The following is a 14191-nucleotide window of genomic DNA, read 5'->3' as shown; positions in this document are numbered from 1 at the left end:
TTCCAAGTAAGTAGGCCTGTATCAGAACCAAAGAGTTGTCATGTCACACCAGAAAATCCAAGTGATTGGAAAGACAATTCACTGCACATGCTTCCAAGAAGCAGAGGAGACTATGAGAACGCCAACCCCCTAACGCAGACTCAGAACAGTACTTAGATGAAATTTAGCAGAATGCATACAGTTTACATGGAATAAAAATTAGCCAGAAAAATACCTTAGAAAATATTTTTTCCCCCTGTGGATTCCAAGAAACTTTAAAGATATTATGGAATTCTCAATTATATTCAAACTACAAAGCCAACATCTGCTAATACTATTTTCTAATTCTTTCTTAAAAGGAAATAAGGTAAAAATCTGATTTTGAAATATTGACAGGATCCTCCAAAGTATTAACATCTTTTCATCTGAGAACTTTACTGTAAACGTATCTTACAGAAAGAATTATTCAATACTCATTACAAAATATTAAAGAAAATAAATCTATTCTTAACCCAGACTCTTCATCCACAAAAGTTTAATGACTAAAGTAACACAACAGAATGAACAAATGTTTTATTGGCATGTTCATCGTTGTAAACAGCATCTGGCATGAAAAAGTTTTACCAAAACCTTTTTAATTGATTTTTATAAATTAGATGGCATTTTCAAAATTTATGTAGAATTGTGTTCATTGAAGTCATATTTAGCAAAGCAAAAACTTGCCCATTCTAATAGACTTTGCAATGAAATCATGTTGACTACATCAGCCTGTGCTATGACCTGACTTACTAGCAAGTTTTTTTCAACACGATGTTAAGACGCTTTCGCAAAGTTAAACTACATGTAACTACAAATCAACTCCAAAAATTAAAGTGGGACTTACAAGGGTTCGAGAAGATTCAAACTTGAAGTAAATCTTCAAAAGTAAATGTACAAAGGAAAAAACTGAAGCCGCTGAACAGAAAAACCTCATTAACAAGGGCAAATACAATTGTATGGGACCCAGCACTGAGGAACCTCACTGAGGATTACATGTACATAGACTGCTATACTCCTCAATGTACACAAATGTACATCATGAATGGTACGTGAAAAGAATAACCATGGGAAATAGTTGAACTGCAATTATGATAACTCAATAGGATCAATTTTATTTACATGCTGAATGAACGAGTGAACCATATTCTCTACATCCATAACTTAAGTACAATCAGTTATAATTACAATATTGCAGCAATTTGAGCTGCTACCTGCTGGGAGCGGTCTAAGGGAAACGTTTTGATGTTCCAGAATAATGTTTTAATACTTTGCAAAAAATGAAACAAAATAAAAACACAACTTCACAATTCTTTACTGGGTTATGGCTGGTTCTAAGAATTTCTCTCTTCAGCTCCTATTTTTGCTGCTTTCCAAGAGTCAACACACAGTTGCATTTACTTCCAAATTGTCAATGAGGTAATGTGTGTATCAGTGAAATAAACAGAAAATTCATTCATTCATGGCCTTTGCACAGCTTTTATTATGAAGCTATGAGCATCCTGTTTGAGGCTAGTTTTACTAGCGGCTATGTGCACATTTGTCCGCAATAAAAGAAGTGTACTCGTTCCCCTTCCCCCTTTCCTAGTAGCAGGTTTCGCTTTTTGTTTTTTGTTTTTATTTTTTTGCACATCCCTTTTCACTTTACAGTACATTTGACTATAGTGCACAACATGATTCCAAGTCAAAACAGTGGCCCATTGGGCACTGAGCTTCTGATTGGTGAAGGGCAGTCCAATCAGTGCTGGTGTCACTGGGTTACCCCTAACCATGTCCGGCCATAACGGCACTACACAGTAGCAGTGAACCATCTAATTAAAACCAAAAATCCCCCAGGGAAAATGCTACACTAGCAGAGTCAGTCTTGAGTCAGATCTTTATTTGGTGCTCCATCCAGATATATTTTTAGTGCTTTCTCTTTCCGAGGTGAGTACGTTACACGATGTCCCGTCTTCTGCAGTCGACTGCTTTCTTTTTTCATCAGTTCATTTCTTTGTTCGTCTGTTAACTCCATTAATTCTTCTGTTTTATCCCTACATTTAAAATATTAATTACATATTAGATTGGTATAGCCATCTGCCTTTAGTAACTTACGCTTGAATGTTATAATGCTCCTTGTTAAGAAAATGAAATCTGATTGTCACTGGTGAAGTTAAATAATCTCATACTAAGATGTCCTGGATGGCAAATGTGTTTATTATATTAACACAGCAATGACTTCTAAAAATGGTACAGAAAAATTCCCATGCTATTGTAAGTGTAATAACAGCCACCACTGATAGAACATTTATATATAACATGTACTATGGACAGTTTTGTTAAATGCAGTAGTCCTTGTTCTCAGAAAATCCTGCAAGGCTGACGTCACTGTCACCATTTCACAGATGACGAGGAGTTAGGTAAGTAACAAAGCCTAGTCAGAACTCTTATCTGCCAGGCATCAATGACTATTCTTTTTCCTCCGTATTTGTGCTGGCTCACACAGTAGCCACTTGCTACACGTGCCTACTGAAAGCTTGAGACCTACTGGAAGCGTAACACACACTATTTCTAAGAATTACTGTAAGAAAAAGAATGTAAAATATCTCATGAACAATTTTTGATATTGACTACATGTTGTGATAACATTCTGGATATAATGGGTTAAAATATTTTATTAAAATTAATTTCACCGGTTTCTTTTTACTTTTTTAAATTTTTTTTTTTCAACGTTTTTTTATTTATTTTTGGGACAGAGAGAGAGCATGAGCGGGGGAGGGGCAGAGAGAGAGGGAGACACAGAATCGGAAACAGGCTCCAGGCTCCGAGCCATCCGCCCAGAGCCTGACACGGGGCTCGAACTCACGGACCGCGAGATCGTGACCTGGCTGAAGTCGGCCGCTTAACCGACTGCGCCACCCAGGCGCCCCTCTTTTTACTTTTTTAAGTGTGGCTACTAGAAAAATTCAAAATGTAATGTGTGGCTCTTGTACTAAGTACTGGTCAGGGCTGCTTTATACCATAAAAAAAGTAAAGGTATTTATGGAAAACAAGATACTTATGGACAACAAAAATGTTACATCACTATGAATAACAAATACACTGTAAAGATACCTATAAAATATGACGGCACCATCATCACAAATATAAAGAGGCCAGACATTTAGGGTAGAAACTTTAGGATTCCAGTCCAAATCCTGATGAATATCAAGGACAGAAATATCGCAGGGAAAAGTTCCTCTACCCTAAGGAAAAAATAAATGAATGAATAAATCATGCTGACAGCCATGTTTATTGAGCACCAGTACCCAAAGGCAAACATTCTCAAGACTTTACCTTAGCAAATTCAATATCTTCCAAAGGAATTCCACTGATTTCACAAAGCTGTAAAAGGAAACATTTTATATGAGTTCATTTAAAAAATAAATTTGCTTAAAAAAGTTATCAACCTTTTAACCCACACAGAAATAGCTTGATGTTTTCAAAGATGGAATAAATGTTTGATATAAGAAATTAGAAAAAAAAAAAGCAGAAAGTGAAATCGTCTCTTGTCCACCCTGCAAATACCATGTCCCAGAAATGCCAACTTAGTATATTCCTCCTAGACCTTTTCCTATGCACATATAAACTACATCACATATATCTAAAATGCACAAAATTATATTTATGAAACCTCTCTATATAATACTTTTATATAGCCTATATATAAGAATAGGACACAGAATAACTTCATGATCTTCAACAGCTGAACAATATACCATTTTATTCCCTACCAATGGTCACTGAGCCTATTTTTAATTTTTCTAGTTACAATGCTATACTATATATACCTTCATGAACATCCTTTCATATTTCTGCAAATATTTCTTGAGAATGAATTCTTAGATGTGGACTTGCACATCTGAAGAGCTGATAATGCCAAAGTGAAGCCTGAAACAGTGATGTCAATTTAGCCACCTATCAAAGCTGTATGAGGGGCGCCTGCGTGCCTCGGTCGATTAAGCGTCCAGCTTTGGATTTCAGCTCAAGTCATGATCTCATGGTTCATGTGTATGAGCCCCACGTTGGGCTCTGTGCTAACAATGCAGAGCTTGCTTGGGATTCCCTCTCTCCCTCTCTGTGTGCCTGCCCTACTCGTGTGAACGCATGTGCGTGCACTCTCAAAAACATACAGACATTAAAAGAAAAAAAAAGCCGTGCGATCTTGCCTGTTTTCCCAAACTGACAACTCAAGGCATTTTATTTCCTACACTTTCAGCATTTTAAGAGGTAAAGAATGCTGTTACTGTTTTAACTTGTATTTATTCTTCAATGAATTGCCTATTCAAGTTCTTTGCCTACTTTAAAATTAGATTATTCACCTTTTTCTTATTAATGCAGTAGCTCCATATAAATACGGACCATAATGCTTCATATCTGTTTCAAATATTTTTCCCCTTCCTTGTTTTTTATCTTTGTTTATCGGTTGTTTATTAAAAAAAGAAGAAGAAGAAATTGGAGGGACACCTGGATAGCTTAGTCAGTTGAGTGTCTGACTCTTGATTTCGGCTCAGGTCATGATCCCAGGGTCATGGAACAGAGCCCTACATTGGGCTCCATGCCCCGTGAAAGATTCTTTCTTTCTCTCTCTCCCTTTGCCTCTCTTCTCCACTCATGCTCTCTCTAAAATAAACATTTTTTAAATTAAAAAAGAAGAATTGGAGAGGAGGCTGTCTGGAAGGTTTATACTTTTATGTGGTCTTTTCCTTTTTAGTTTCTGGTATTATGCTTACAAAGATCTTTCCGTCTCTAGAACATAAAAATATTTTCAACCTTTTCATCTAGTACATTTAACATTTTATTGTATTTTTATATAAATTTAATATATTTAGAATTTATTTTTGCATTTGGTGTGAATTATGGAAACAAAGTGTTTTTAAGATGCCAATTATCCTAGTACTGCTTATGAATAATTCACCCATTCCCCAGAGAGCCACAGAATTCCAACCTTTAAATTGAAAAATGCAAAACAGAGCTTCATATAGATCCTTTATTCAATTCCACGCATTTTAAAAAGCGTTTGGCTTTTTAAAATATATACAGCAATTTACTCTAGTAACTTCTAACTAATGCTAATTACTCAGGACAAACTTGATTCAAGTAACTAAAAGTGAGGGGTCCACTTCTGGATGGCCAAAAGCCAATGTAATTTTTCAAAGCATCAGGAGCCTAAGGAAACAAGGAGAGTGTGTGACAAGGTGTCACAAGGTATGAAAGAGACAAAGAAAGAAAGGTTGACACGTGACTATTTGGCACTTACTTCCTAGGTTATCTCTTATGCAACATGGAGAAAAACACATATTAGTTCAATTTATTTCAAATGAACTTACCTTCTCTCGCAGCTCATCAACACTACTGCTTTCCAACACAACCTCCTGGAAGGGATCCAGCTTCATTTCCGAAGGCCTCCACCGTCTTGACAAAACTGCAAGCTGGGACATGGATTTCATCTTCTCCACCCCTATGAAGATGCAAGATTAGGTCATCTTTCTCTTTTCTCTAGAGGCCCATAATTTGACTTTTCCTGTATGGCCTGACTAAACAAGATTTACTTCAAGTGTTCTGCTTAGAAAGTGCACATAAAAGATCCCACTTATCCCAGCAAGTTTTTGAGAATAAAATATTTCCTCTCTTCCCTCCAGTCTCTGAAGGTAATTCTTTACTCTTTTGCAAGCTCTCCTACCAGGACTCCTAATTTCACTCCTTCCTGAGTCCTGCTGGACACTGCTCTATCAACTACTCTTTTCTCTGGATTGCCAATCTTTGCTTCTCTACTGGCTACCACCCCCACAATCTAACATCATCATGATCAAATCATCTTCACTTTATCTTCTTTTTTCACTCCGGCTCACACTAATCCCTCTCTTCTCTTTTACTCAAACCTTACTGATTCTTCAAAACCAGCTCAATTGTTACCTTTCTCTCTGGTGTACACGAGAGCAAACTGTACTGATTTGGTCCTTAAGTACCTATGATTTTGGAATTACAGGTTTGCAGAAATTGGGGAATTTCTGGTTTTCTTATAGACTGAGCATTGGGAGTGCAATCACTAGTTCTTATTCATTTATGTAGCACCAGAGATTAGCGGTGTCTGGCAATTTACAGGTCAAGAAATGTTTCTTAGATTTAATCACATGATTTCACATGATTTATTTCTCACTCAACTATTTTAAAGCTAACATATATACTGAAATGATACTGACACAGATACCCACCATCCAGTAACATCTCCCGGCTAATCCATCTCTGCTAATACATACTCAATCCTCCCTAACAAGGGGGAATTTCTCTGTCCTTCGCCATCCCTTCTTGGTCTACTCAGACACACTGGTTATTCTCTAAGGCCCCAGACACTCACAGAAGGAATCACGATCTGGAACACTTGTCTCCACATCATAGTAGATAGTGTCCTGGCTGTCCCTGACTCCCCTATTAACTTGTCAAATAATCATAGTTTTAACAATTGAAATTTAAACCAAATCAGATCTTAAATAGCATGAAATAGGTGAGGTGTTAGTATTACTGAACCCTTGGAAAACTATCATAATCTTATGATGTTTTAATTTCTAAGGGGAAAAAAAGGAAAATCAAAATCTTTCTAGGCAATAGCAGTCACAAAAGGACATAGAACTAGTTGTTTCCCTTGATATGATCACCCCAAAGCCAACTTTTCTCCCATTACCTCCTCCAAAAAACAATACTTTAAATGTTCCCATGTAGATCATTAAAAGCAGGAGGTGTGACAAACACAGGTCCTCTTCTGGGTCACTTTTACAGGCTGAACTGTGTCTCCTCAAAAAGACATTTAAAGTCCTATACCCTAGTACCTCAGAATATGACCTAATTAGGAAATAGGGTTGTTACAGTGGTAATCAAGCTAAAATGAGATCATTAGGGTGACTCTAATCCAACAGGGCTAGTTCCTTATAATATGGGGAAATGCGGAAGCAGACACACAAGCATACACAGACGCACATCTCACATCATGTTCAGATGAAAACAGAGATCAGGATGATGCATTTAACAAGCCAAGGAACACCAAAGACTGCCAATCAACCACCAGAAGCTAGGGGAGGGCCATGAACAAATTTTCCCTCACAGCCCTCAGAAGGACACAAGCCTGCCAACACCCTGACTTCAGACTTGCAGCCTCCAGACTGTGAGACAACACATTTCTATTGTTGAAACCATCCAGTTTGTGGTACTTGGTCATTGTTCTCAAAATCCCTGGTAAATTATAAATACCACATCCTCAAAACAAAATCAGCCATAATGAAAAAAGAAACTAAATAACAAACACAGGTAAGAAAATGTTAGCAGAGTTTCCTGTAAAAAGTACTATAAATGCAAACTTCGAAACTGTCAACTTCCTGTAAGGAGAAATTAATATTCTCAAAATTAAAGAAATATTTAAAAGGCAAATGCAACCCAGAGTAAAGATGGAAGAAAACTTGTTCTTTGATAAAAACTATAGGCTTCTATTAGTTCCAGAGCATTTCTAACTGATAGTTCCCCACAAAAATATGGATGATACCATCAAGAACTTCAAGGAAAACCTCCCAGTTGCTGGAGATATTAATGTCTTCTTCATAAATATGATAATCCAGAAAGACAGTGCCAGGGTTCTTCCATGTTTTTTTCCTTAGACGAAATCTACAAATGTGATAAGACATTTTAAACTACTATTACTTGAGATTGTTAACCTAAAAACAACAACATGAATCTGACATCGATGAATAATGAACTATATTTACATATAAAAGTCAAGTGATTATTCATTAAAATTTTGGGAAAATATGAGGTGCCTGGGTGGCTCAGTCAGTTAAGCGTCCGACTTTGGCTCAGGTCATGATCTCGCAGTCCATGGGTTTGAGCCCCACATTGGGCTCTGTGCTGACAGCTCAGAGCCTGGATCCTGCTTCTGATTCTCTGTCTCCCTCTCTCTGCCCCTTCCCCCGATCACACTTTTTCCTCTCTCTCAAAAATAAATAAACATAAAAAAATTTTTTTTTAATTTGGGGGAAACTATAATGAAATGTTCCCCCAATTTCAAATTTAGTATCCTACAGAGGAAGTGCAAACAAATTCTAATACTTTTGCTTACTTCTATTAATCTGTAGTATTAAAATTCTTAGTAGAGGAATTCTTTAATTCTGGTTTTAGAAAATCATACCAATCCGTATCAACAGACCACACAAGATTTCCTCTAATTGCTGATGACACTGTAATTTTACTTTACCTGTCAGTACTGAGCTCTAAACCACACTGCTCCCTGAGTTGAGGAATTAATTCCTCTTTTGATTGCCGTACTGTCATTCCTTTAGCAAACACAGCATCTAGCAGAAACTTGCATGGCTAGGAATACAAACATAAAACAATCAGAGAGCTGAATTATACATTCAATAAGGGTACACAAGACATTTTATTTGCACTGTATAGTATGACAATTACAGGACTGAGTTTAGGAGCTGATCTTCCTAGGTTCAAATCTTGGCTCCACTACTTACTAAGTAAGCTATCTTGGGCAAGTTTACTTAACCTTTCTGGGCCTCCTTTTTAATTTTTTTTAATAATTATTATTTTTTTTATTTGAGAGAGAGAGAGAGAATATGAGCAGGGGAGAGGGGCAGGTGCCCCCCGGCCTTTTTTTTTCATCTATAAACCGGGGGTAGCGTCTTCCTCACAGAGTCATTGTGAAGATTAAATACCACATTCATATTTCTCTCCTTATAATAAAGTGATCGCAATTTTGAAAGTAAAAATCACTTTTATGGATTAAAATGAGGGAACTGCATACTACTTCTCCAAATATGTTCATTCATTGTCTCAGAAGGGACATTTTATCTACAAACCCCAAACGCAGATGAAACATTCACATATAAGAGATATGATGGGTTGGGGCACCTGGGTGGCTCAGTCAGTTAAGCGTCTGGCTCTTGATTTCGGCTCAGGTCATGATCTCATAGTTCGTGGATTTGAGCCCCACATTCGGCTCTGTGTTGACAATGCGGAGCCTGCTTAGAATTCTCTCTCTGCCCCCCCACCCCCCACTCGTTCTCTCTCTCTCTCTCTCTCAGAAGAAATAAAGGAGACATGATGGGTGCTTAATAAACTCTCTGTTGGACAAATGAAGGCGTTTTATGAAAAATTTCTCCCTTTCAGCAGTCCGTCTTTATCTGTGATTTCCCCTTCTGAACATTCAGTTACTTGCAGTTAGCCAACTGGGGTCCGGAAACAAATGATCCTTCTGCCAAATCATCAGAAGATCAGTAGTAACCCAATGCTATGTCACAGTGCCTATGTCATTCCCCTTACTGCATCTCATCACACGCGCATTTTACCATCTTATGTCATCACAAGAAGTGTAAATATAATACAATGAGATTTTTTGAGAGAGACCACATTCACATAATTTTTACTACAGTGTACTGTTGTAACTGTTGTATTTCATTTCTGGCAACAGTTAATCTCTTACCTTGCCAAATGTGTAAGTTAAACTTTATTAAGGTATACATGTCTAGGTAAGAGCATAGTGTATATGTAGGGAGTAGCACGGCACTATCCTCGGTTTTAGACATTCACTGGGCAGAGGGTGGGGGGGAGGGGGGTCTTGGAGACATCCTCTATGGATAAGAAGGGGAGAATACGGTCTTTGCTATTTAGTTTCCACATTTGTCTAGGTCCTCACTAAGATGTTATAAACACCCCCAAAACAGGGACTTTGCCTTTTTCTTCTGGGCATTTGTCTGGCATCTGTTACATGACCTTGGGCAAATTACATAACTTCTTTGTGCCTCAGTTTCTTCATCTACAAAATGGGAATAATAATATCTACATCATAGCTAACTGATGTAGATTCAAGGAGTTAACATCTGCGAGCATATGGCGGCTACGAGATAAATGAATGCCTGCTAAATACTGAAATGACTCTCTGAACGCAAAAAGTCCTTACATGCTCTACAGATCAACTGCTATCCCCCTGGAGCACTACGTGAGAATTTCTTAAAATCAAGCACAAACAAGTCTCCTTTTCAAAGCAGGAAAAGTCTGCCTCATTCCAACATGTGTAACAATACTTTAAAGCAGAGGGAAGGCAAAGAAAGGCTTGAGGGCCACATTTGTCTGCTGCATGTTTTTGTAAATAAACTCTGTTGGGACACAGCTAATTCCACTGGTTTATGTATTGTCTACGTCTGGTTTTGTGCTACAGGGGCAGAAATGAGTGGCTGCAATACAGGCAACATGACCCGCACAACCAAAATAGCTTCTGGAAACAGTGTCCTGTCTGTGCTTTAGAGACAGCAAAAGAAATGACGAGTCACAACATCTCTGAACTCTATGTTTTTAATAACTAGCAGCTTACTTACCTCTTGCTCATTGACCAGCAGCTGGTACACTTTAACTCTGTATTCTCCTTTTTTAAGTGCTCTCCCCAGTCTAATTGTAATCTACAAATTAAAAACAGTTTTTTAGATGTATTACCTCTGCAGAATAAACAACCCATTCTCCCCACACTGTTTAGTTTGGTCTTCAAAAATTCTCTAGATTATGGGCTCTTTGAGAACAGGTGTATCTTTTACCTCTGATTCCCAGCACCTAGAACAGTAACTGACACACAGTTAACACTTAACAAATGTTTGTTAGATGAATGAAAAAAAACAATGACCAATCACTAAACATAAAAACAAAAACGACCCTCTTAGGGCTATCTATTTCATCTTACTTGGAAACAGAGCAAGATGTTCTCAAATCTATCATGTAAAACAGACTCTAATTATTTGAAATGATTTTAATCAACCTTATTGTCGTCTGAAAAGGATGAAAGTGTCTCGTTCAGCCGGACGCTCTCAAACTCCTGGTTGCTGGCATACACCCGGAAGACCTTGAAGTGAGAGGACAAAGCTCCAACAAAGGGCTCTAAGTGTTGTTTGAAAGCAGCCAGTGTAATTCTTTTATCAACATGCACCATCAGCCCTAAGTACAAAAAAAAAAAAAAAAAAAAAAAAGCGAAGCAAAAAAAAAAACTCTTAGAATATAAATAAAACAGATCATATACACTTTATTATACTGTAAGCAGGGAAAAAGCACCCCCTTCAGTTATTTGACTTTAAGCTAATACACAATGTTGCACGGACAAAAAAACACGGACACGGAGCATACGATAAAATCCAACAACTTCAACAACTTCCAACGTTCTGAGAGATTGAAGCGCTAATCTATTTATTTATATACGCTGCTGAGTCCCAAACCAAACTTCAGGAAAGTCTTTTCAATTACATACATTCCTAGTTCTTCACAGTAATAATGTAGGCTCTGGCTGGGTTCCAACCGTGCCTCTTCTGCTTCCCGGCCAGCTATGTGACCTGGGGCAAGCCACTGGCCTCCTTAAACCCACTTCCTCATTTTAAAAATGGAGAGAGTAGTACCTACCTCCTAGTACTGCAGTGTGAATTCAGTGAGGTTAATATGTTTATCATGCTTTTGGCACAGTGTCAGATATCTAGTAATTGCCTCAAAAATTGTTAGTAAATTTGGTTCTGGGATTTCTACTAGAAAAAACTGTCAAGACGAGCATATGATGATATCTGTTTTATCATGTGGTTGGACCGTAACAGGAAGAGCATCTAAATGGATCAGAAACTCCCACCACCCCCCTGCAAGCTTCGATATAAACTCTCATGGCAAAGCAATAGGATTGTTTTTGGTGAGCTTTATTTCTTCTAATACTTATTAATCTTTTGTCCTTTACAAGTTACTCATGAACATACTTCTGAAATATTTCTAAGACTCCAGTCTTCATATCCTAGTAAACAGTAACAACTTCACTCAAGTTCCTCTCTCTCTTATAATATAGACAGTGCAGTATAACAAGAGCTGCCATCCCACCTTAAGCCCGTGGTTCCTCTAGAGCCATAAGGCTCTCTCTAGGGTAGGCCCTGGTTTTCTGTAAAATTTACATCAAAAGTCAAGGGTGAGGGGCACCCTGTCTGGCTCAGTCGGTTAAGTGTCCCACTCTTGACTCCAGCTCAGGACACACAATCTCATGGTTCATGGATTGGAGCCCCGTGTCAGCCTCTGGGCCGGCGATGCAGAGCCTGCTTGGGATTCTCTCTCTCTCTCTCTCTCTCTCTCTCTCTCTCTCTCTCTCCCCCTCCCTCCCTCCCTCTCGGCCCCTCCCCCAAGTGTATGCTCTCTCTCAAAAAAAAAAAAAAAAAGAAAAAAAAAGTCAAGGATGAGACCCTCAAACATGACTGGTTTATGTTCCCAGGTTGACCCAACTTTTGGGTTGATGAATTTTTGAGTGGACTTTTTCAAATAAATTAATGTCCATTTACTGTTTTTCTGGTTATAAGATTCAGATTCACTATAGAAAATGTGACCATAAAGTATGAAATAGAATATAAACATGGTGATGAACTTTTTTGTTATATATAACTTTTCAGGCAGCATTTAATTCCTTTAAAATGTCCATTTCTAAAATTTAAGAAATACTCCTAAGTAACCCAGCTTTTGGCAAATAAGCCTCTATTTATACTATCCAGCAGGTACAACATTTCTTGAGAGAAGGGTATAATGAAAAAATTACTTGATTAGAAATCAGAAGCCAATGACTAGATTTCAGTTGTTGCCTAATAAATGGCTATTGGTAAGTCATCCAATGTCTCTGGGCCTCAGTTTTCTCACAGGATCATTACACCAGTCTCACTGATTGCTGCTATGACAAATGTAGTAAATTCTAAGTCATTACTCAAACAATAAGCTATTACCACAATTTTGGTTTCTAACTCACAGTAATGTATCACAGGAAGATACAAATGTTTGTTGTTATTGATACAGTCCAATATGGTGATTAGGACCAAGTGGTTCTGTAGTGAAATGGGCTGGCCTGAATGAATTCTTGGCTCCTCCTTGTACCTTACATTTGTGACTGTGACTTGACTTCTCTGTACCTCAATTACCTCTATTATAAAATGCAGATAGTTGTGCTTATACCTTGGGGTCAGTGTATGTCAAATGTGTACTACAGCCCTGGCAAAAATTGTTGGCTTAATTGACTGGCTGTAATTATAATTTTAGAGATTACCATCATACCGTTTTCCCTATTTACGTCTTCAAACTGAAGAGTTTGGTCTCTTCACAGAGCAACCTCAAAATATCTTTAGGGTTTCTTTCTTTTACATATTTCTTAAATGAAGTGATACCAAAATTGTACAAAGAAATTATCAGTGCAAATGCACTCTCATTTTTATTACCTTGATCTCCCTATTTATCCCTGAGTGCCTGCAGCCTACAATAGGTCACAGTGGAACAGTATTTTCAGAGAAAGGTCCATACTCCCCGAAACAATTCCTGGATTATAACAGATAGCTTAAAGACCATCACTTTAAGTGTATTTCAGTTGTTACCCATATTGTCTATACTGTACATAAAATGTCACTCTTCAGATATCAAATTCTTTGTTTATGTGTTACACCCTGGCATTTCATCATTCTGAAGAACCCGTATTATTATTCATCATCCATGTTACCCAGGTACCAACTTTCAGGTCTCTGAGGAGCTGTGATGAAACAGTCTTAGTACAGACTCCTGAAGCACGTGGCTGCTGGCTCTCAACCCTACTCCTCTACCTCTAAGCCTGTTTCCACTTTTTCTGTTCAAATAAGCCTTCTGCACGGCTTCTGAAAACCAAAATAAATTGTAGTAAACGGGTTCTCTTGATCATCATGTTTACTATTTCAACGAATGCTAGTAAACTAGCCCACTATGAATTTCCAAAAAGGTGGAAGGAGACTCCTCAGTCTACAATTCTAGGTATTCCTATTAAATTCTTAACGTTTAGACTCTCATGCAGTCAACTCTCCAGCACATCATTATAAAACAAACCACTTAAGAGAAATTTCTAACCTCTTTGTAAAAAGGAGCTGTTTTTAATTTTCTAATGCTCTTGAAGGGTTGAGGATGGTAAGAAAGGGTAGCTACTGGCTATTTTTCCTTTACTCTGACGTGAGGAAAGTAAGGGACAGTGGGTAGCAGTTATGAGGTGGAGAAATGTGGACCAGGCTTACAATCAGATCACAGGAGCTGGACTGACCAGCAGTGTGACCTACTGGCTGTGTGACCCCCGGCAAATTATTTAAGTCAGTTTGAGCCAGTTTCT

The 14191-nt window shown here is 37.9% G+C and overlaps 1 protein-coding gene across 3 annotated transcripts in view; it reads right to left on the bottom strand.

Moving 5' to 3' along the window:
• Positions 1–533: 533 nt before the first annotated feature.
• Positions 534–14191, bottom strand: part of USP47 (ubiquitin specific peptidase 47) — a 107000-nt gene continuing 93342 nt past the window's right edge. For all 3 annotated transcript variants that reach the window (XM_030332514.2, XM_030332513.1, XM_030332515.1), the window contains 8 exons: positions 10832–11007; positions 10401–10481; positions 8273–8388; positions 7568–7686; positions 5364–5494; positions 3331–3378; positions 3109–3239; positions 534–2048 (listed from right to left, as the gene is read on the bottom strand). In XM_030332514.2, the coding sequence (XP_030188374.1) occupies positions 1874–2048; positions 3109–3239; positions 3331–3378; positions 5364–5494; positions 7568–7686; positions 8273–8388; positions 10401–10481; positions 10832–11007 (977 nt within the window). In that variant the 3' untranslated portion in view covers positions 534–1873. The remainder of the gene's footprint in view (positions 2049–3108; positions 3240–3330; positions 3379–5363; positions 5495–7567; positions 7687–8272; positions 8389–10400; positions 10482–10831; positions 11008–14191) is intronic.

The sequence above is a fragment of the Lynx canadensis genome, chromosome D1, assembly GCF_007474595.2.
Source record: "Lynx canadensis isolate LIC74 chromosome D1, mLynCan4.pri.v2, whole genome shotgun sequence".
NCBI classification, from domain to species: Eukaryota; Metazoa; Chordata; class Mammalia; order Carnivora; family Felidae; genus Lynx; species Lynx canadensis.
This window is presented reverse-complemented; position numbering and strand designations above follow the sequence as displayed.